The sequence below is a fragment of the Rhinoraja longicauda genome, unplaced genomic scaffold (genome assembly GCF_053455715.1).
Source record: "Rhinoraja longicauda isolate Sanriku21f unplaced genomic scaffold, sRhiLon1.1 Scf000283, whole genome shotgun sequence".
NCBI classification, from domain to species: Eukaryota; Metazoa; Chordata; class Chondrichthyes; order Rajiformes; family Arhynchobatidae; genus Rhinoraja; species Rhinoraja longicauda.
The window spans coordinates 50,856-75,360 of record NW_027601501.1 but is presented as its reverse complement, the minus strand read 5'-3'; the positions used below and the strand labels follow the sequence as shown (position 1 = coordinate 75,360).

The window sequence follows — 24,505 nt, the reverse complement described above, 5'->3', positions numbered from 1 at the left end:
AACTCTTAGAGTCATAGAGTTACACAGCACTGAAACAGGCCCTTCCGCCGAACTTGCCCATGCCAACCTAGATGCCCCATCTAAGTTAGTTCCACTTGGCCGCGTTTGGCCCATATCCCTCTAAACCTCTCCCATCCATGTCCAAATGTATTTTAAATGTTATTATTAGACCCTCCCTCAACTATTTCCTCAGGCAGCTCGTTCCATATACCAGCCACCTTCTATTTGGAAAATGTGACACCCCCCCAGGTTCCTAAAAAAAAAATTACCTTGCACCTTAATTCTTCTCAGAGCGGTTTCTTGTGAATCATTCACTGTTGTGGAGAAGTGTAGGAAAAAAACTGCAGATGCTGGTTTAAATCGAAGGCAGACACAAAATGCTGGAGTAACTCAGCGGGTCAGGCAGCATCTCGGGAGAGAAGGAATGGGTGACATTTCGGGTTGAGACCCTTCAGTCTGAAACGTCACCCATTCCTTCTCTCCCGAGATGCTGCCTGACCCGCTGAGTTACTCCAGCATTTTGTGTCTACCTGCATACTGTTGTGGAGAAACTCTGTTTCTCCCTGCTACTTATCACAGATCTCTGAACAGCAATCCTGTGCACAGTGAAAGGCCATTGATCTCCACTACAGAACACATACAGTTAGATGCACTACCAAGCACTTTCATTTAGGTGAATGAAATGAAACAATATAAGCAATGTTGTGTCTCTGATTTTCAATCTGGACATATTTCGCGCATAATACAACATCTGAAGAATTATTTCCAGAATAGCAATTTATATCCATAGACAAATATGGATTATGGATTCTGTATCAACCCAAAGAAATTCATCCTTTTCTAAGAAAAAATGGTTTCAACCAGAATGAATAATATAGTTGAAACAGTCATATAGACTTTTACATATGATTGATGTCCTACAGTTATAGGTCCTTGATTTGCAAGCATATTATCCACTTTTTTGTTGTTATTGTGAAATAACAGAAGGCATAGCACATAATTCTGTTAAAGGAGTATATGTTGCTTTCGTTTTAAACCTCATAGACTAAAGGGTGAAGTATCCATGAAACACATTCACAAGAGGATAGCACAGTGAATGGTAGGCCTCTGGGGAGTGTTGTAGTGCAGAAGGATCTAGGAGTGCAGGGAGATAAGGTGGTCAAAAAAGCTTTTTGCACATTGACCTTCATCAGTCTGAGTATTGAGTATAGAAGTTGGGAGGTCATGTTGCCGTTGTATAAGACATTGGTGAGACCGCATTTAGAGTACTGGGCACCATGTTACAGGAAAGATATTGCCATGCTTGAAAGGATTCAAAGAAGATTTACGAGGATGTTGCCAGGACTAGAGGGTCTGAGCTATAGGAAGAGGTTGAGTAGGCTGGGTCTCGATTCCTTGGAGCACAGGAGGATGAGGGGTGATCTTATAGAGGTGTATAAAATCATGAGAGGAATAAATCAGGTAGATGCACAGAATCTCTTGCCCAGAGTGGGGGAATCGAGGACCAGAGGACATAGGTTCCAGGTGAAGGGGAAAAGATTTAATAGGAATCTGAGGGGTAACTTTTTCACACAAAGGGTGGTGGGTGTATGGAACAAGTTGCCAGAGGAGGTAGTTGAGGCTGGAACTATCCCAACGTTTAAGAAATGGTTAGACAGGTACATGCATAGGACGAATTTGGAGGGATATGGACCAAACGCAGGCAGGTGGGTCCAGTGTAGCTGGGACATGTTGGCTGGTGTGGGCAAGTTGGGCCGAAGGGTCTGTTTCCATGCTATATCCCTATATGACTCTATATAAGTGGTGTAAGACTGGTATGGAACAATGGCATGAAACAAATCAAAAATGGGGAATAAAGGAAGGGGGAAGGATACACACGGATACAGGAATATTTCTTTATTATTGTCACATGTACCAAGATATAGTGGAAAACATTTGCTATCCCGGAGAAAGAGTGCAATGAAACCAGACACGAGTACAACTGGTAGTGCAAAAGAGAAAGGAAGCATATTGTACTGTAAAATATAGTGTTACAGCTAAAGAGAGAATGCAGATAAAGAAAAGTGCAAGGGCTGCAGTGAGGTTGATTGGGAGATTGCAAATATATCCTTACGAAATGTCTGTTCAATAGTTGTTAACAGGGGGAGTGGTGGTTCTTGAATCTGGTGGTATGTACTTTCAGGGTTTTGTATCTTCTACCCGATAGGAGCGGTGGGAAAAGGGATTGACTGGGTATGAGTGGTTCTTGAATGTGAAGTGTAGATGGACTCTGTGGGTGGGAGGTTGGTCTGTGCGATGAACTGGGCAGCATGCATGACTCTCTACAATTCCTTGTGGTCTTGGGCAGAGAAGTTGCCATCAAAGATGAAAGGCCACATCATTAACTTCCATGTTGGAGTTTGTGTGGGATTGAGTCAATTCCTTGTGGGAGTTGAATGTGATTTTTCTTTTGCCTCTGACTGAAGTAATTGCTTAATACGCAGAGAGTATGTGACACTGACACATCTGGGGCAAAACAAATCTTGGCAAGTAGTGGGTGGAAAATAAACTGGACTGCAGATTTTTACATAAATATTGACAGCATAAGAATTTCCAGGAATTCCGCTCAAAGGAGGATTTTTCTGCCAGATGCTTGTCGACTAATTCGTCTGGTTTATGAACAAAGATGAAAATCTCATGGACTTCGCTTGTAATTTCATTATATTGAACAGCTCAATTAAAAAAATATATACGATCAGAGTAAACTAAAACAATGTAATTAAAAAAGGAACTACCAAAGATAGACACCAAATGCTAGAGTAACTCAGCGGATCAGATGGCATCTCTGGAGAACATGGACAGGTGATGTTTCGGAGGAAGGGTCCTGACCCACTTCTCCCAATGTCACTTGTCCATTTTCTCCAGAGGGCATCATGCCTGACTCTCTGAGTTACTTCAGCATTTTGTGTCTAAACTTAAAACAAGTTCTCTAAGAATAAGCAAGTATTCTGTCAGAATCTTAGCTATTTAGAATATTTATTTTGGGCCTATCTTCAGACCATACTACTTTGTTAGGAAGTTTGCAATCATGTGTTTTTTGTGGAGTTTGCACATTCTTCCTGTGACAGCGTGGGTTTCCTCCCACATTCCAAAGACACGCAGGTTTGTAGGTTAATTGGCTTCTGGAAGTTGCCTTTAATGTGAAGGATGCAAAAGTGGGATACCATAGAATAAGTGCACGTGTGATTGTTGGTCGGCATGCAGTCGGTGGGCCGATGGGCCTGTTTCCACATTAAATCTAAACTTAAAAGCTTTAGATAGACAAAAGACTACCTGTTTGAAGTGTATGACAAGGTAGATGTTGAAAGGCCCCTTTAGCAGGCTGAATAGTGCACTTGCAGCAACCGTAGTCTCGGGATGAGGGCTGAGCAGTTTAGGACTTGGGCGATAAATTTCTGCAAGATCAGCCCCAATTATATTTCATGGCAAAGATTAAGAGAAGATAAACGATTTACACTTTAGAGATACGGTGCGAAAACAGGCCCTTTACAATTTTACTGAAGCCAGTAAACCTGCACATCTTTGGAGAGTTGGAGGAAACTGGAGAAAACAGGGAGAATGTACAATCTCCGTACAGACAGTGCCTGAAGTCAGGATCAGACCCGGATCTCTGGCATTGTAAGGCAGCAGAACTATCGCAGCGCCACCGGGTTATTATTTCTTAGGTTATTCATTGAATTCTTGACAGCATCTAGCAATCCATTCAGTTGTATCAAACCACAACTAAAAATATCCTGTTGTACTAATTTGGGAGACGGTCACACCATCCCCTTAATGGTAAGTAGTATCATGTGTAAGTGATCTTCACTTTATGTAAAGAGATCGTAATGTCTAATAAAAAGCCTTTTTTTCTCTGAGCATTTGCTTTCTGTGTAAGCAGCCTGTGTAATAATAGCAGTCATTTGCCAGTAAAACTGGGCTGTCCAGAGTATGACTACACCCTGTGTTTCCTGATTAGTGAACAGTGTGTTAATTGCAGGGTGACACCGCAGTATTTATCTTGCCCTGAGTCGTTCTCTTCCATGTGAGATTGAACGTGCTGACATCCTGGTGTGTTCAATGTTTGGATAGCAGCCAAACTGTGTTAAAACTCCTTCAAATCCTGGAGGGCCAATTGCTCGGTAGAATACTTTGTTAGCACAACTTTTCCAGGCAATTTTGCGAAGACCAGTTTCAGATGACATTCTAATATTTTGTCACCATCGCTATGATTGTTTTAGCTAACTATTCTAAACTTTTACAATCATTTACTGGAATCCAAACTCTGGATAGAAGCCCCAATAATCCAGTCAAAGTATTTCCTTTTCTAGAAACAAGGAACTGCAGATGCTGGTTTCCTTTTCTTTACTGTGGAATGCTCTTTCGAACCATCTGCGCTTCTACACCTCCCGTTATTATTGATGGAAGACAAAAATATTATGAAGATAAAGATATTTCTTATAATTTTCTTCTATTTGCCAGTCATTACTGAATCCCAATTTTAATACAAACAAAATTAGGAAAAAAATGCACTGTTTTGAGCAAAACTTGGTGACATTGAATATCTTAAACATAAATAGAAAGTGTTATGAAAGTGATGCTCTTTGCCAATACCAAAATGAAAGACTTTACAAGCTTTAAAGATAAATTAAACTGATAAAATTTAGCACAATTTACATTTTGTAAAAGTTTATTTTATGCTTTGAGTTCTTCCATGCGTTTTAAACTGTCAAGGTTAAAATTGCACCTCATAAAGATAGGGACTAAAACCCCTAATGATTGCTATAAAACTTTTAATGCAACATTATTTTGTTTTGGTGTTATAATCCTGAAGGAAGTTCGTAATAATTAAACAGATGACAGCCGATATGGCTATCTTTACAAGGATAATGTTGTTCTTACTTTTAATATTTTTCTATTCTTGTAAAATGAAATATATAATATAAAAATTATATATATTACACAGGTAGCAAAATACATAATTGTGAATGTGATGATAGTAGCAATGCAATTAACTCTCTGGGTAAGTTGTGCATGTTAGGCAGCTTTCAATTTGCATTAACTCTCTCTGCTCAAAAATCGCCAGTACTTTATATTCCAGCTGCATTTTGTTCCTTGTATTAAAGTTTAAAGTTCAGCAAATCTTGTGCAAAAGCTATCCCTGTGTGATGGGTACATGGGATCCAAGCTGATTTGTCATTAATACAGATCTGCGAGAGTAAAGTAAGCTGCCCTGCTGATGTGGTGTGGTGTAATGGGTTCTCTCGATAGCAGAATTTTACTTTTGTTTAATTCTGCTGATTTTTTTTTCTAAATGCTAATTATAAACCATGCTGATGATGCTTTGAGCAATATATCAAAGTGTGTTCATTTTGCCCAGATTCAAAATTCATAGATTCTTGCTCACTGGCTGCAGAAGACTGTTGGCTCATTCAGTGGCATATGTAATGAGAAAATAGGAGCTGACTGGAAATACAGCCATGCATGCATAGTTCATGCTAAACTGTACTGGTCAAGAATGAGCCTATGTACTCAGTCTACATGTCTAGTTGCTATTTATTCCCCAAAACAGATGTTTAAAATAGTTGGCTTAATTTTAAATTATCCAATAATAGGATTTTATATTTGGATCAATTGGAGAATATGCTCAGAATTGTAGATCTAAACAACTAGCAAGTGCCGCTTGTAATTTTTGTGAGATTATTTAGACAAGATACAGATGGAAGGATATAAACCCCTTGTCCATCGTTTGCCAGTCAGCTGGGATTTAGTGGGAGATTCTTTCATTTTTAAGATGATTGGTACAAGTGGAGATATGTGTTACAGATGGAGGAAATTATGGCCAATGTGATCTCCAATCTCACAGAAAAAGGCTAATAATGTAAAAAAAACAATAAACGTATGTCAATTATTTAAAAGCCTTTTAAAATTACACCCTGCAGCTAAAATTTGAAACTTATTGGATAATGGTTGTTCTTAAATGCAGAAAAGCAAATGTTGCAATTTGATAACTGTTTATTAATTGCAACAATTTGATTTTTGGATGTAATGACTGGATAATTGTTTTATTTTTATCAGTTGGTAGTTTGCTCATGAGTTATAGGTTATAGTTAAAATATTTTTTGTGGTGAGGATGTGTATGATTTTGAACTTCATCAACAGTATGTAAGTTTGCATGGAATTGAGCCACAGACATCACTTTTTTATTGCAGTGGCTTATCATAGTTACTTAAAATTCAGTGTCCTTCCCAAAATCCTTATTTGTGTTTACGGACTGACACCACTATTTTGGCATGCTGCATGTTACTTAATTGCAACAAAATTAATTAATTTTTTTGTACAAAGCATTGTGTTGGATCCATTTGGCCATGGTTATGTATCCAGGGTTACAGACAGAGAGTGGCCGAGTTTAGGTATGGACAGGAGCTTCAGTGCAGAAGTCTAGAATAAATATCTCGGGGTATAGCCAAACAATACAATTTTTGGCTATACTGTTTGTTTGAATATGCATTTGGATTAGTTGGGGTGCCAGAAGGAGCTGTACAGCGTTGTAGCAGTAGAGTTGCTGCCTAACAGCGCCAGTGACCCGGTTTCGATCCTGACCACGGGTGTTGTCTGAAGGGAGTTTGCACATTCTCCCTGTGACCTGAATGGGTTTTCTCCCACACTCTGGATTGGGAGATATACTGGTTCGTAGGTTAATTGGCTTGGTATAAAATGTAAAATTCTCCGGGTGCTCGGTTTCCTCCCACATTCAGGTTTGTAAATTAATTGGCTCTTGTAAATTGTCCCAGATGTGTAGAATAGAGCTAGTGTGATCATTGGTTGGCGTGGACTCGGTGGGATGAAGGGCCTATTTCCATGCTGTATCTCTAAAACTAAAATTAGTAACTCAATGAGTTAATAAGTTATAACTTACAATGTTATTTGTTATAAGTAACTAACAGTTAAATTTTGAAAGTTTATTTCAACCTGCCATTTGAAACAGCTGGACAGATGAAATCCAGGTGTACTCCAGAAGCTAGACTCAACATACCGCTGAGTGATTGTTTGTGGCCAGGGAAGGATTTAGTTAAATGCTCCTCTTTAAATAGCGGATCCTGGGAGTGCTGAATGATGCGACAGTGTTCCCCTGCAATCGTGCACGAGGAGTGTCGCTTGACTGAAGGCGCTGCTCCGTGGGCCTCGGATGCAGATATTGCATCAGGATGACACGTGACTGACACCAGGAAAAGCCCAGGTGGATTTCCAGAGTAGCACTAATCAACCCAGAAACACTCACAACCGTGCTTTACTCACGGAAAGATCTATTTTAATTTCCATAATGCCGAGGTGGGGAGATTTCAGTGGGTGTGGGCAGAGGTATTTCGCCATTGAATTATATGACTTTTTTTATTGATGCACAATTTAAGGTCATCCTTGAATGCAGGTAATGATTCTTGGACATTGCAGTGGGTTGAGTTCGAACGATCAGTACCACATTTTCAAATGCAGATGATTTTAACAGTAAAATGTACAGGTAACTAGTCTGGGAACCTGATACAGTAGAATCATTCCTAGTATTAATTAATGACTTGTTGTTCAGTGTCACCAATTATTTGCATAAATTGATAGCATAAATCAGCTACTCATCTACACGGACCTTGACATCTGAAGATGAAGTTTTACATGTTTCCTTCATTGTACACAGCAGCAGTTGCCTCCTTAGAAGGTTGTAGGTTGGTGGCTTACAGTAAAAGAGAGAGTGCAGCCACCAGCCCTGAAGACAGACAGGATGCTCCCTTATCTTGAACATATCCAGAATACTAATAAGGGAAGTCGGACCCTTGAGGTCAGGGAGCAAGTCAATCATTTCAGTGATCGTCTCAGTGAGGAGAATCAAATTAGCCTGAAAAATTCAGCTGCTGGGAAGAGAGGGCAAGCAGCTGTCAGGGGCAGCAGCGATCGGCACTAATGAACCAGATGAATAGTGCAAAAGCTAGAAAATAAAAACAGGACAGTTGACATTTTTCATCTGTCAAAGCAGAAGATGCATGAAAATAGGCCCAGTTTAACTCTTTATTGAATATGCTTCTCATCTGTTAAATGTATTATAAAATGTTTTCTGGACTACTATGTTTTAATGGCATGAGGTAGGAAGGTTCGCAGTATTTTCTCTCACAGTTTCAATCAAAAGTTTAGTGATATTGGGGGATTAGGACAGTGGAGTAATTTAATGAGAGGCGGACTCTGTTGACTCCGATGTAAATAGTAGTTCCGGGAAGCAAATGGTTAAGGATATGTTTCATAGAGCAGCCGACAGATGAGAGGCATTTTCAGCTTGTCCTGTCCCTGCTAAAGCTCACTGAGTAGCACAGTGGCCTGCGTGTTTCGCAGAAGGTCTGCGTGTCTGGGGAATGTACACGTTGTCCTTTGAAAATCAAACTTATTAGCACATGCAGAAAAGGGTGACTGACTTTTGGGCTCCACTGTGCACACTGCAGTGTTGATGCTGTCCATGTTAAGGGATTTAAAGGGTACCACTACTCATTCCCAAGGGCATCAACAGCAAAAAAAAAGTCTGCAGGATTTTGTTGCTGTTTCTGTTTTAAAGATGCAAACATGTTATAGTCCACACACCTCATGCAGCAATGATAATTTTTGGATTTTGCATAACATATTTTTGCAGTAACATTTAAAATGCAAATATGCTAGAGCAATAAGCCTGTTTTTGAGATCGTGGGAGCAGTCACATAAAAATATTTCTGAGTAACTTAGGCTATTTATTATGCAGAATTCTGGATGCCATTTTGAACATAAGTGTTTCACTTTCAGACAAGAAGATAAAGATTTAATTGCTGTGCAAACCATTTTCTAAATGACAACCACTGTTTCGTACCAACAATCTGCCTTAATTATTCTCTTCAGCATACCATAGTTAGAATAAAATTGTACCCAGCATTTTAAATATTATGTAGAAAAATATATATGTGCATTTCACTAATTTACATTCTGCCATTAGTATTATTCTGAAGGTTCAAGACTATTGGTGACTGGCTGAAGTAGAGGGAGGCAAAATTAAACTGGTAAATGTTATTTTAATCGATTTATGAATTAAAATCATCTAAGCCCTGAGAAACATAAACAGAGGAATGCATACCTTGCAGTAAGGCAGAAATTATTTAACAAATGCAGTGGCTATTATTTGATTGAAGAGATGAACTGTTTCTATTCCAGTTTGAGGTTAACTGTCCTAATAAGATTTTTAAGCACACTTTAATAACTATGACCATGACACTTAATCTAGTACTTCTAGGTGCAGGTGGCATTTTAAACATTCTGAAATGCAGGTATATTATTATCGTTGGTCTGTATTGCTGGAATACTAATTCAGGTAGATTTTCACATTCACAGTTGCTTTAAGTATAGAAATGTAAGTTATTTTACTGCTTCAGATATATGGTTCACTTGGCAGCTGATGGAACATTGGCAAATTATCTTTATTGAATTGTGTCGATCAAAATATTTGTTTCATCCACCACCGAAGGCTGATTCTATTTATTAACACTCGCAATAAACCTAGGTGGGGGCTCAAACAGGGATGGATGAAGGTTTAGTTTAGAGATACAGTGTGGAAACAGGCCATTCGACCAGCCGAGTCTGCACCAACCAGCGATCCCCGCACAGTAACACTATCCTACCCACACTCAGGACGATTTTACACTTATACCAAGCCAATTAACATTTGGAGTGTGGGAGGAATCCGAAGTTCTCGGAGAAAACCCACGCGGTCACGGGGAGAACGTACAAACTCCGTAGAGCAGCACCCAAAGTCGGGATCGAACTCGGATCTCCGGCGTTGAAAGGCAGCAACTCTACCGCTGTGCCGCCCCTGGAACTGAAGGACTGAAACTTTAACAGAGGAGGCAGAAATAAATAGCTAAAGCTTTAATTCATAACTTGGGGTCTACCAGCACAACAGAAGAGTGGAAATATGGAGTTCTGAACATCCAGAGATCCTGGTTGTTCCATGAATTATCATTGGCATCCCTGTGAGTTGACAGGATCAGCATAACTTTGTTACTTACCAAGTCACTCATTACATCTAAGCTAAATCAACGAGGATTTAAGAAGGCAAAACCATGCAGGATTTTCCCAACTAGTATGGAATACTTTCACATGTGACAAGGCCCAGTGAAATACTTTGCTTGCATACCCAAGGTATTCTGGTAATTGAAGGTATAATTAGCAGGATAAATAAGGGGAACCTGGTGGATGTACTTTATCTGGATTTGTAATCAATAAAGTAAAAATCAAATTGTTTCTTGAAAAGGGTCCCAAGGTATTTGGATTGACCTAAAAGCGTGGATCGAAGATTGGTTTAAAAAAACACATAGTATAGATGCAATTGAGTTGTTTTCAGTTTTGCAGTGTGTTGCTAATGTGGCAAAATGTATATGTGTGTTTAGACTGCCAGCCATTAAAATTTATATTAATGACTGATGAAAGAATTGGTCTTGTGTATCCAGATGTGATGAAGTTGGGGAAAATGAACTGAAAGAATCAGAGTCCACAAAAGGATGAAGGCAGGTGGATAAGAAGTTGACAGAGCAGGATGTGAGACCATTCAAGATGAAATATGGCACTTTTAAATTGCAAGAAACTTAAAATTGCTGTTGCACAGAGAGATGTTAGTCTGTTGGTTTTGAGACGCAGAAAATAAACCTGCAAGTAGAACCTGATAGCAACAGATACCTTGGGCTTTTTGGAAAGAGTTAAAGAATAATCAAAATAAGAAGTCTTGTTGAGGTTTTGCAAGGTTTTGGTGCAACCTCATTTGAAGTAATGTATGAAGTTTCAGTCTCCCGCCCTAAACAAAAGCAATATGTTTGAAATGAAAAATGATCCTGTTCAAGGGAACTTTTGTGCAGAAAGTAGGAATGAACCTTTTGAGTTGATGATCTTTCTCTTGGGCTTCTGACTAAAGATTTCTGACCATTTTGCTGTCTCCATAGATGCCGCCTGACGCCATGATTTTCCTTTTGTTTTTGCCTTTTGGAACAATGTATTATCTGTTGCCCTGCTGCAGTGTAAACTCAGCAGGTTGATTCCAATATGGAGTGAGTTACCCCATGTAAAGAGACTGATTGAGATCAGATATGATCACTGGAGAGTGGAAGAATGAGGTCATCTCACTGAAACATTTGAAGGCTCTTAGGGGGATTGACAGGGTTGGTGTTGAGAGTCACTACCGTTTAACTGGAGAGTCTAGAATTCGGGTCAAAGACCTGGAACAGTAAGTCGACCATTTTGCACTGACGCACGGAGAAATATATTTATGCACAATTGTAAATATTTGGAATTCTCTTCCTCGAAGGATGTTCAGTTATTGCGTACATTTGAGATTGAAATTGATAGATTTTTGTACCCGGAGAATTGGGGCTAATGGAGATTGGATGGCAAGATGGATTTTAGGCAGAATATCAGCCATAATCCTGTCTCTTATGTTCATTGCAGAACTGATGAACTAACGAGGGTTGGCTGTATTATTGTAGTATCATTCATTACATGAGATCTCCACCTGACAGTGTTTAGCTGGCCATTAAAACAGGGACACGTCCTTTTAGTTGAGTTTAATTTATTGTCACATGTACCAAGGTGCAGAGAAAAGCTTTTGTTGCGTGCTATCCAGTCAACAGAAAGACTATACGTGATTGCAATCAAGCCGTCCACAGTGTACAGATCCCTCAATGGCTTGCACTTTCAGCTACTTGCCACACGTAAAATTAAACTAGCAGGTACATATTTAACCAAAGACTGTTGCCATAAGGCAGGTACATGTGGCACCTTATTACAGATAACAAGTACCAGCTCTCACGATTGTGTCATCTGAGGTATTAAATGGTTCGATGACTTTTAAGGGATGGTAAGCAATGGATTTTTTTGCGGCTTAATCGGATACAGGAAGAGATTGTTAGTACATCAGAAAGTAGAAGCAGGGGTAGGCCACTCTGCCCTACAAGCTTGTCCTAACTTTCAATCTGATCATGACTGATCTGCCCAGCTCTTGTCTCCTCTTTGCTGGTTCCCCATAACCTCATTGCTCCAATCTACTTTAAATACCCTCAGTGATCGAAACTCCTCAATCCTCTTGTAAAATAGGGTGAGAGAGATTAGGTTGGTAGATTGAAAGTAAAATTAAACAACGTTCAGAATTTAGATTTCAAATATGTTAAAATCTTCAAACCTAAACCTGAAACCCAGTGGAGTGAGACTCCACACTTGCAATGTTTAATTTTGTTATTAAACGAGTATTTAGCCTGAAATTAGCAGGACTGTGAGTTTTGTTTGCACTTTCTGTAGAAGTTTAGCATCCTGATGCCAGTGACATTTCTCTGTCATTTCCACATGAGGACTGTGACAAAACTCTCACCATTATTTGGACAGCAAATTCTGGATAATTAACTCCCTTTAAACTATTCTGCAAACAGATATAACTAGAAATTAGAACAGAAATGCTGATGATACTCAGCAAGTCAGGCAGTACCCATGGCTAGAGACACAGTTAATGTTTCAGGTCAATGAACCTTTGTTGCTTTCTAACTAAAATGTACATATGTATTGATTTGCAAAATATATTGTACGCCTTGAATGTAAGCAGTCTGAACTGCAAGGTTAGACACATCTCCCTAACTTGGTAACCCCTGGGATTTTGTTGTAACATTGTTATGAACAATATTTTAGATTTTCCTCTCTTGTAAACTAACCTGGATATGATGCTTCGTCAATTTGTCTCCTGCATTTATGTTTTATTAATGATTCAAAGAAATTAATTAATAAATACAGCTCTGAGTTGCAAGACTTCCTGCACGATTTTTCTAAATGTCTTAAAAGTTTGGTTCCACAATGTTAATATCACAAAAAGTCAGTTGCAAGAGAAAGCCAAGTTACTCCAGCATTTTGTGAATAAATCGATTTGTACCAGCATCTGCAGTTATTTTCTTATAAGCCAAGATGTATTCTTGGCACCACAGTGATCAAGTTTAATACATCAAAAATCAGTGCGAGGTACGTGTATATGTCATTTTATCACTAAATTTCACGCATTCTTTAAAGAATAAAAATATAGGTGTCAACAACTTACTAGTTCAAATAACGCTGCAGTTGGAAGTAAGTTTTTTGCCATTACACTTATTCAAATATCATAAATCATAGTAAAAAAAATGCTATTTTGTTCAACATATAATGCTGCTAACTTACTGTAGCATACATACCATATGCCCTGTTATACCCTGGGTATTGCTGATACCCTGTGACGTGCCACAGCTGGGAAACTATTTCAGATAAACTGCATTGGGCTATTCCCAACTCCACAAATTGCAAGTTATATTTCTATTGTGATGTTATGTGTGGCACCAGTTTCATGCACTCCAGTAATTGAGTTAAAAATTCAGGGATCTGTCTGTTTAATGTTTTAGTTTTAGAGATACAGTGCGGAAACAAGCCCTTCAGCTCACCAAGTCCACGCCGACCAGCGATCCCCGCACACAAATACTATTTTACGTGCACGAGGGACAATTTACAATTTTACCAAGCCAATTAACCTACAAACCTGTACGGGGTGTGGGAGGAAACCGGAGAACCCGGAGAAAACCCACACAGGTCATAGGGAGAACGTATAAACTCCATACAGACAGCACCCGTAGTCAGGATCGAACCTGGGTCTCTGGCGCTGTAAGGCAGCAACTTCTCCACTGCACCACCGTGCCGACTCTCGTTTCTTCAGACTGAGGGGCCAAAGCAGGAGGCAAGGCTGAGAAACTAAATTTCATTGATGTTTGGTAAGTTAACCTAAAACCTTGCACTTCCGATCTTGCAGGTATTGTTCAAGTTTAATTGGATGATTTATTATTTAAAATTCCTGGATTTATGACTCTTGTGAATGGAGAGCATAATTCTGGTGCCATATCTTACGTGGCATTGTAGGGCATAATGGAAATTCACAGTGCAGTTCATACATACCCAACACAATGAAATGTAGCTCAACATAGTTTTCTTTACTATGGAATATTATCAGCATATGTGCTGAATAAAAAATAGATTTTTTTTTTCTGTGCTATGATTTATGGTACTTAAATAATTGCAAAAATGCAATGGTAAAAACGTTACTTCCAGCTGCTGTGTTATTTGGGATAGTCAGTTGTTGAAACCTATATTTTTATTCCTTAAAGAATGCCTAAAATGTAAGTAATTTAAGTTCATCATTTAAAGTGGAGGGTTGTGGTATGAGGGTTGTTGTTCTTATAAATATTTGTTACTGCTATAAAGTCTGGTCATACAACCTTTTCTACTTCTCCAACATCTATAAATAAGAGTTAAGTTGCTGCTTTTCCCTTTTTCATTAAATTAGTCATTCCACATTTTGTTTTACATCTTTATTTTACTTAAAGAAGATTTCAGTTCCTTCCCCAATCTGGTTTGCATTAGATAAAGGAAAGAATAAATCCTGGCAAAGCTTTCTGAAGCTGGGAGAATAGTCAGTGGGGATCCTGGAAGCTAGTTATATTCCACCCAGACACTCAGACTGGCAAATATGAAGCCAGTGCAGAGAAATGTGTTTTGTATAAATGTGATGCATGTACACATACAAGTATGAACTGGAGCATTAGATCTGGCACTAAATGACAGGTTTTTGGGTTATCCAGACCTCAGCACCTCACTGGGATCTGAAGAGAGAGCTACCCTGAGGTGGAAATATAATTGCCACACAGCAGTATTTGTTTTAATGGCTACAGTTGAACAACAAGTCTTCAATTTGTTGAACAAGTGTACTATATCCACGCTGGTGCTGAAAATGTGAATGGATTCAAAATGTCAAAATATTACTAAATTCATTACTAATCTGGCCTGCTATTCCACAACTCTGGAAGGTAATATGAGAACTTTTAAACATCACAGATGATGGCTTAACTAACTCTTGTCACTTAAGCATATACCTAAATGAAACCGAGCTTCATAAATGAGGGTTACAAGCACTTGACCATGAGGTGACACAGCTGATGTCGGGCTTTATGTTTCTTCCTTCAGTTCTTTGGTTACTGTTGAATTTGTATACTTGTGAAAGTGCAAATTGTCAAAGTGATACAACGTTGTGCAGAGCTTAATATTTTTCAAAAGGTTTGAATTCTCTAAATGAAAGATATATATAGATCCCTGTTTTATTGTCCTCGGTGTTCATCACAAATATCTTGTTATAAGCAGAGGCCAGAGGTTAAATCGGTGAATCGTTCAGCAATGTATGGATTCTGAAGATGGCCATCTAATCCAAAAGTTTTAAACGTTGTTATGGCGGTTCGTTCCATAAAGACTCTGTGCATTCGCCCTATCTATTCAACTCTATAAACTCACCCCTCATCCTCCTGCGCTACAAAGAGTATAGTCCTAGCCTGGCCAACCTCTCCCTATAACTCAGGCCCTCAAGTCCTGACAACAACCTCGCACATCTTCTCCACGCTCTTTCCAACTAAATAGTGCCTTTCCTGACCTAAACTGAACCCAAAAGCAGTCTCACCAATATGGTAAGTCAATTGAGATTATATGAAATAAAAGCGAATGTAGCAATATATTTTAAGATGAAGAGATTAAACCACATGTTGCAATACTCTACAGTAGTAAAATAAAGTCCTATTTAAACATGATATGCTTGTGTATTTTAATTTCTTTCGCATTAATCTTTTGCATGATTTCTCCCTTATTCTCTAGATGGCTGCTCTCCAAAGTCCATTCTACGGTGATAAGATGAACCTATATTCTCTCTGTAAAAAGATCGAACAGTGTGATTATCCTCCTCTTCCTTCTGACCACTACTCAGAAGAGGTGGGTTCTTATTTGTTCTGACTGTTGATCAGCTTTTGGATTGAAGAACACAGGAATTGTGATGAGAAAATAATGTTGGAGTATTGGCTCCACCATTGGAGGAATTCTGCTTTTATTGCACCTAACTTTATTTTGCTTTTAATTGTGGGTTGGGGTGGAGGGGGTGTGTGTAAATCACCACAAATTTACCAGTAGCACAGTTGTTTTCTGTTGTCTAAGTTAAAAATTGGGAGGAGAATCAATATCTTGATTTTGTTTTTGGGGGTGCCATATCTGCTGAATGATTTCTTCATGACACAAATCCTTGCAGTGAGGCTGACTGATTTCAGTCTGACTTATAATAGTAGCTTCACTCCCGTCATCTGAGCGGATCTTAGGCTGGCCGGCTGGAAAAGATGGTGAGACAGGGAAAATTGAAGAAAGCTACTTTAATGCTTAGTTCAGGAGCAAGGAAACTTGCTTATTCTCAACAACACACATTTTATATAAAATGAAAAGGAAAATGTTCTTGCAAACTGATGCAGAACAGTACATTTCTTAACTCAAAAATTAACAACACTGCTCTACCACAAATAGGAATACATCTAAATATGTGTTAAAAAATGTTTGAATCTTATATAATTGCAGGATAACAGTGCTCACAAAGTAGTCTTAAAGGTTTAGAGTTAATGAGGAACTAATAGTGTTGGCATTAGTGTAGGAGTGTGTATTTGAGGGTCAGTTGGGGGAAATTCTTAGTGCAAAATTTTGTTTTTGTTTTTTACATCTACCTTGAATTAAAATTTATTGGGAGTAACTTATTTTATTTTGTTTTCTAATTGTTCAAAAATCCCTTCCAATTCTTTGCGTTTCCAGCAATGTGCATGTCTTGTGTGTCAGTGTCTGTGGTCTAGATGGTAAAGCTAGGTGTAAACAATAACGTGGGAGATGGCAAAAATGTCATAGGTTGTTCTTTATTGTGTCATTCAGACTGTCTGCTTTTGCTATGATGCACATGAATATTTCACGTACCTGCATCTTCATCCCCATTCTTCTTGACTAATTTTCAGACTGTCTGAATTTGCATTTCACATGGTAGCTGATTAGGAGATGTTGAGTGTGGTGGAGCAGCCTCAGCAGGCGGTTGCTATGGCGACCTTCGGCAGGATTTAATGATGGTGCCACTAGTGGTTGGTTGAAGTCGGCCTGCCTGCAGGGCTACTCTGCTCAGCCTCTTATTGTGGCTAAGTGTGAAGTGGGGGTTGTGTGTTCGCAGCCAAGGGGCAATTATCAGGGACCGGCCCAGATGGAAGGTCCCAGAGCTGGCAAAGGCTGAATCCGATCCATTCCTCCCCTGCCTTCAGCAGTGCCAGTGCAGAGAGATAATTAGCACAAAGCAGGAGCATGTCTTTCCTTCCAGCCTGACACAATGTGAATGTCTGTGGAAATAGATTGGCTTTGTTTTTGTTAGTATTCTTGGCATTTGCTGCTTTTTCTAAAGGCATGAGAGAAAGATTTACTTTGTTTAGCTTCCAAATATGGAGTTATTGTGTATAGTTACTGCCAACCATGCTTACTCATTATTTTATGAAAATGTGCAAATACTTTAAAAAAAATACAAGCAGCTCTTTTTTTCTGTAATCAGCACGTTTCATTTCAGTCTGCTAGGGATGGTAAGACTGGAATTTTTGACATTTGAACCTCTTTCAAACTATTCAGACAGTCTTTAAACGTAAAGAGATTTTGGTTAAAGTAATTTTTTGTTTGCCATATAACAAAAACAACATTTTACAATTGATGAATTCTGTTTCTGTATCCTACACTTGATGGGCTCCGCTATAAAATGTGAGTCAAAGCATAAATGTAAATGATGCCATTACAAGGGATAATTAATGCACCTATAGCAATTTTATTGGCCTTAGCTTTAAAAGTACAGATAACTGAAAAATACATGAATCTAATCCAAACATTGTGTGCATTTCTCGGAGCCATCTGATGCTGCTCAGTATAATTAAGCTGCTGATTTCCTCACGTATAATTTTGTCCCTGGAACTCATCAGAAGGTGAAACAAAAATAATATTTGAACTATAGTTACATGGGTGGTTAATTTTGGATTAACTATAAAAAAAACAACAATGTAATTTATAAAAAAAAATAAGAAGGCAAATATAAACATAATGCATAATGCCTCCCGGTAAAATATGTTTCTAATTTCCACAAGGGACTGTGCTTATAACTCAGTTGTAGAATCACTAACTGTTTCACAGTGACGTTGGGTATCAGTATTTCCTCACAGCATGAAGTAGTAACGCAATGCCAACAATAGTTTTCTCTTAATGAGGGGCAAAATTTTATATTGTCTAATGCAAACAAGCATTTGCCACTCAAGAATTTCAATTCAATCTTCATAATTAACTCTACTTGATGAAATTTATCCAGATGCATAAAAAGTCTGAAATATTTTATGTCTAATTTGGCAGTATTTTTATAGAAATCCTAATGGTATAGATTGTGTCCATTTAAGCATGGTTTTATTTGTTATGTGGCTCCAAACAGTGCTAATCAGTGCACCACAGCTCAGCATTTAGAGATGTACATGTTTAAATTCAACATTTCTCCAAGGAATTCAGGAAATCCCTAGGTCCATTAGGTCAGAACAGGGGAAGTGAAGATTCAAATGACCCGATGATTTCTCTGCAGCAATCTGTAGAATTGAAACTCGTCATCTGGAAGTTAAAACCTTATAGCAGTAGTTTCTAGTGATCAGGAATTCCTTTCAAAATGCATGAGATTATTCCAAGCATTTTGAAGAACTACAAACTAATGTTAATATGTTGTTGGTAATATGACATGCCAGTCATTAATACAACTTGAAGAACATACCGACTATTTTAACTTGAGTTATAATTGTGCTTTGCATCTTGAATTGTAAGTCAAACTAGGTAATACTTTGGGCCTCCTGTGCAAATTGCCAGTCCTAATTTTCCCCTCTGCGCCATGTTCAACAGGGAGTGATCATCCTCTCCTATATTGCCCAAATATGTGACAGTAGAGTCGAATCGTTCAGTCTCTGCACGGTAAAAAATATAACAATTAAATACAACCACAGGTGCTACTGGAGGAAATGAGAACATAAAGAGAATGAGCAGGAGTAGGCAGTGTGACTCAGTGAGCAGGTTCTGCTATTCAGTAAAATCTAACTTCCACTTTTTTGTCTTCTCCCCCAAGTTCCTTAGCATCCAGACATTCTGTTAAATGCCAGGGTGAGGAGTCTTGAAATTGAGGTGACACAAAATTGTTTTAAAAATAAATGCAAATCCAATAAAAAAGTAGACTGTGACAGCCATGGGTTAGATAGAATTATTTTTTGCTCTCTCCACTGACTTGCTTTTAATTTGTGTGCAATTAAACACGTTGGAATTTTGAGTCACAGTTGGAGAATAGCGCTCGTCAAACGTTACGTAATCTGAAATGGCACAAGTTCAATTATTATAAGTGTAAATACCTGTTCTGGTGATAAAGCATCACTGAGTATCACGAAACAAGGTTAATCAAGTTTGCTATCTCTGAGATTTAGTTTACCTTTTCCAGATGGGTCTGTTAACTATAAACACGTAATACATTTGAGTAGTTTTTGATTGGGAACTGCATTTCACTCTTGAAAAGACATCATAACGCACTCACAATATGTAGACTGTGATTTATGTTTCTTTCAGACTGAGGAAATGAACCTCTGCCCTAAGAATACACATTACATTGCTAAGCCATTTTATAATCTTTGTTCTTTAGAATGGTTCTTTTCCCATTTACTTAATGAACTGTTTTATTTTCTAGCTTCGCCAATTAGTAAATATCTGCATTAACCCGGATCCAGAGAAGAGACCAGATATTGCCTATGTTTATGAGGTTGCAAAGCGTATGCATGCACTTTCTTCAGGAAGCTAAAGCAAATTATGCACTGTGAAGATGGAAAAGCACAAGATATGAACATAACATTTCACTGTTTCTGTATTCTATCATTAGTCTACTATTCTACGTCTAAGGATAGTTGTACAGAATTCAGTAGTTCAATGGAATGAAAGTTATACAGGCCCATATGAATTCTTAATGACATGGTTCTGTTTGCTGAACTGCATTTATTTTAATGATTACATCCTCTCAGTGCCGTCAGTGTTTTAATTTGTGCACTGTTTCCATATCCACACTTGATATTTTGAAAATAAAATTGGTGTGCCTACAGATTTATCTTACAATCACAAGCAAACCTGTTTTCTGTAGGCCTGTGGACCAGGCTTTATTGTGCCTTGTTAGATAAACTCCTGCTCTTATTTATAGCATTTACCACATGCGGCAGCCTTTGCGATATTTTCTGTGACCCTTAGATGCATGGTGGCATTGTATGAATTTGCAGCAAGTTTTGGTATGTTATGCAAATCAACATTTGGTTTGGATGGACCAAATTCTCAATTGCTTCAGTGTTCCTTGTAAGTCACATAAATGCTAACCAAAACATTATTAAATGTTCATTGACATTTATGGTTTTTAAAAAGTGCCTTCGTTTTTTTAGTTTTATTAAAGAAAACCTGCAGATTAATTCAATAATGCGATTCGCCCATTGATGTTAAACTACCAATAAGAACAAATATTATTCAGTTACAGCTATGCGAGGAACTCAAAGGTTTGCAGAAAATCGTATTAATTGATACCTTGGTTTGGCCGCCTTTGTTGTGATTGAGCCTATTTTGTCTTCTTCTGATTTGCCAGATCCTGTATACAAGACCAGTTAACCTGCTTATCACACTCTACCACTGAAGCTCAATACACCATTTTGCCACCAGGTGCACAAGAATGGCTGGGCAATGATATCCCTTTTTGTTCGTCTCAGAGAAATCCAGTTGAGATTTGTAACTGAGAAGAGAAGGGGGAATTCAACTTGCCTCTTGTGATGAGTGGTCTCTCATCATATTATTTTTCACATTTTAAAAAAGGGTTATAGTTTCACTGCACCCTAATCATTTGAATTTTAAACATCTATTTTAACAAAGCTTTCAATTTATACTTGGAGAAATCCTACAGGGTTAGACATTTTAGTAAATTAATTTATTAATATGGTACCAAGTGAATGTGAAAAATTTCATTGAATAAGACAATCAATGAAGAACAGTACCGTGTCACAGTCATAGACAAAATCTGTCGGATTTATTTTGAGAATGCACAACATCTTATAGCTTAAAGAGTGACATTTGTCAGTTAGCAAGGCTTTCTTGGAAACCCATTACACCAACTTTTTATAAGGTATACAGAAGGATACAACGTGCTGGAGTAACTCAGTGGGTCAGGCAACATCTCTGGAGAACATGGATAGGCAATGTTTCAGGTTGACCAGAAATGTCACCTATGCACATTTTCCAGAGTCGCTGCCTGACTTGCTGAGTTACTCCACCACATTATGTCCTTATATGTATTAACCGGCATCTGCAGTTCTTTGTTTCTCATTCTTATAAGGCATGATGCTTAATTGTGCAGACCAAAAGTGCCTGAATCTCAGTTGTTAAATTGCAGGGATGATACAACTGTCTGTAGTTTCTTTGAATTAGGAAGAGAAAATAACTTAAGGGTTCTGCTCTAGATTGCAATCCATGTCCACAATTGCAATAATCCCAGCTGAAGATATGGTCTGAACTCGCTGATAAAAGTTAGCTGCTTAGCCAAAATTGTTAAATTGAATAGAACGTGTGGAACACTACTTGAAACACTTGCCTCTTTTAGGACACAAGGCAAAAAAAAAAGCATTGGAGAATTTGAGAGGATATGACAGAAAAAATGTTCCTTGAGAAATTAAATAACTACTACACATTTCCTTCAGTACTTTAAAATTATTTTGCCTATAAAGGTGTTACTATATGTGGAATGTGGTTTAATATATATACTGATTTAAATTACAATTAATGGCCATCCAAAAGTGCCATCAGACATAACTAATGAGTAGTGATGAATAAATTAACTTGGGATTTTCAGCCCCATTTTAAAATTGGTTGCAATTTTTCCCCCAGGTTTTGGACAAAAAACTAAGTTCTCTAATTAATAAATAATCTTGTGATTAATTTGAAGAGTCGGGTATTGAATGGAACAAATGACTAGTTTACAACGGTTAATTCTTTTTCTAAGACATTTACATGGAGTAGCTGAAATTGATGTTCCATGTTTTGAAGCAAAACAATTTAGTTTTTGTTGATCATTTCCAGCCCAAAGGAAGCTTTTGTGATGGATAGTATGAGATGATATGCAAACAGTATAATCTGGTACTGAGTTTGATTTTAAAAATAGGTGAAATTCTTCTTCCTCTGTAGTTTATGTACCAGTTTAATAGACACAGTTTGTCATAAAACATCCATCTCAAACTCTCTGCTAAAATACTGTGCTGATGTGGACTTCTTGTGCGAGTTAAGGTTTGGATTTACAAATGTAATTTTTGCAAATTATATGCCACTTTTGGGGAAAAAAATACATTTTAAATTGAGTCTGTTCTGTTTTTCAATATGAATGATATTGTTAATAGAGCCAGGTTCAAATTGTTTCTAGATTTGAATATTCTTGGGCAAGAATTTTTGTAGGGCAAACCAGAGTATGTTATAATGTGCCTTATGTTTTCCAGAAATGTTAAAGTGCTTGTACCTGATTGTCGTTAAATGCATGTTGATAAAGAATATGCCATTAAAGATTCCACTGCAGAAATTGTTATGGCTTTCCAATACATGAACAAGAAAAATACATCTTTTGCTAAAGAGCTTGTATAATCTGTCAACTGGAAATGGTATCACTTTATTACAAATCCACAAGTTAGATTTGAGGATGGATTTTGCTTTTTTAAATGGAAAATGAATATGCTGCCTGTCCATAATAAATTTACAGATAATTGGCCTGGATTAGTTTATTTTCTGGGAATTGCTCTGGTGGAGTGCAGGAGACTAAAGAGGGATCTTGTAAAGATGTATGAAATCATGTGAGGAATTGATAGGGTGAATGCACAGTTTTTTTCCCACAGGGTAGGGGAGTCAGGAACCAGAGGGCATAGGTTCAAAGTGAGAGGGGAAAGATTTAATAGCAACCTGACGGGCAGCTTTTACACTCAGAGGGTGGTGGGTAGATGCAATGAGCAGCCAGGGGAGGTAGTTGAGGCAGGTACTATAAACAACATTTAAAAGATACTTGGACAAATAAATAGATAGGAAAGGTTTAGAGGGCTATGGGCCAAACATGGGCAAATGGGACGAACTTGGATGGGGCATCTTGTTGGCCTGGGCAAGGGCCAAAGAGCCTTTTTCTGTGCTCTATGACTGGTCAGCATGGATCATCTTGATCAGCATGGACATGTTGGGCCGAAGGGCCTGTTTCTGTGCTGTATGACCATTGTCATTCTATTACAACCACTCTTGAAAGTAATTGACATCTTTGATATCATTTAACAGTAGATTTTTCTTTAAGTGAGTATTTCTGTGCATGAACCCTGGCCTCATACCTGGAATTATATTAATGCCAGGTGATGTTTCCCCACTTCCATAATGATGTTCACCTTGTCTCCAAATTGTTGTATTTAGCCTGAACATCGTTCCAAAACCCGGCCTAATGTGAGTTGCAAGAAATACCTGCTAACTCGTAATCTGATTGTAATTGTTGATCACATAAATATGGCTTATTAAACGGCTAGAAGAAGTGGCATGGCTATTAATACAAGATGGGTGTTTACATCGAGTCCTGTTATAGATACGAATAGATAATTTTCCATCTAATACAGTAACTATTAGTCACTTTGAAAGGCCCAACTAGATTTTATTACCAATTCATGCATTTTATTACCATGGACTTTTCAATTTAAAAGCTGCCATCATTATTCTGATAATAAACTGCTAATGTTACCAAGATGATTCTTTTTGCAGGGATTTTTTTAATTGATACAAGAAACAATCTCTGTAGTCTGTCAAATATTTGTATGGAATTTAGTTAATGAGATCTAAAAAAGCTGGCCTCCAGGTTTGCATCACAGTTGATTTGTGTGAATCTTTTTAAATTTTCACTTGTAGTATTTGGTGTGTGATTATGTACAGCCATGATAAGGAGAGATGATTTTCTTTCCAATTCTGATATGTTCTGTGTTACCCCCCTTTTCTGTGAGTGTCTTCATGGAGTAGAATCCATTCCTTGCAAGTCACTAGGGTTTTATTGTCATGTCCAAGAAAAAAAATGTTTACTTGCAGTAAGTAAGTCAATGTACACAAATTATTGATCCATAAATCGAGAGCATTCTTCTCTCAATCTTTCCTAATGAGAAAAAATAGGTAGAATTGTTGATAACATAACATTATTAGGACTGTTAAATTTAAATACATGGTTTGCTGTGGTGTGTAGAAATGCATCATTAAAATGACTACTCTGGTGCATTTTTGCATCTAAAAGTTTAAAATTCAAGATTGTATATCATTGAGAAAGAAAAACTGCTTCATTTTAATTAGGAAGTGTACAGGTACAAAGTAATGCTCCTGGTGAGGTTAAAACAGTTTGAGGTTTTTTTTGATTTTGCTAAATCAGCATGATCCCACAGTTTGTTCTTTCAGGATTGCTGATTCAAGGAATGAAGCCTGCTTGAATCTAGCA

At 37.9% G+C, this 24,505-nt stretch overlaps 1 protein-coding gene across 2 annotated transcripts in view; it reads left to right on the top strand.

Annotated features, from left to right (window-relative positions):
* The window catches only part of LOC144590751 (serine/threonine-protein kinase Nek7), a 77,744-nt gene extending 55,143 nt beyond the window's left edge, over positions 1 to 22,601 (top strand). For both annotated transcript variants that reach the window (XM_078395167.1, XM_078395166.1), the window contains 2 exons: positions 15,760 to 15,873; positions 19,688 to 22,601. In XM_078395167.1, the coding sequence (XP_078251293.1) occupies positions 15,760 to 15,873; positions 19,688 to 19,798 (225 nt within the window). In that variant the 3' untranslated portion in view covers positions 19,799 to 22,601. The remainder of the gene's footprint in view (positions 1 to 15,759; positions 15,874 to 19,687) is intronic.
* The last annotated feature ends 1,904 nt before the right edge of the window (positions 22,602 to 24,505 follow it).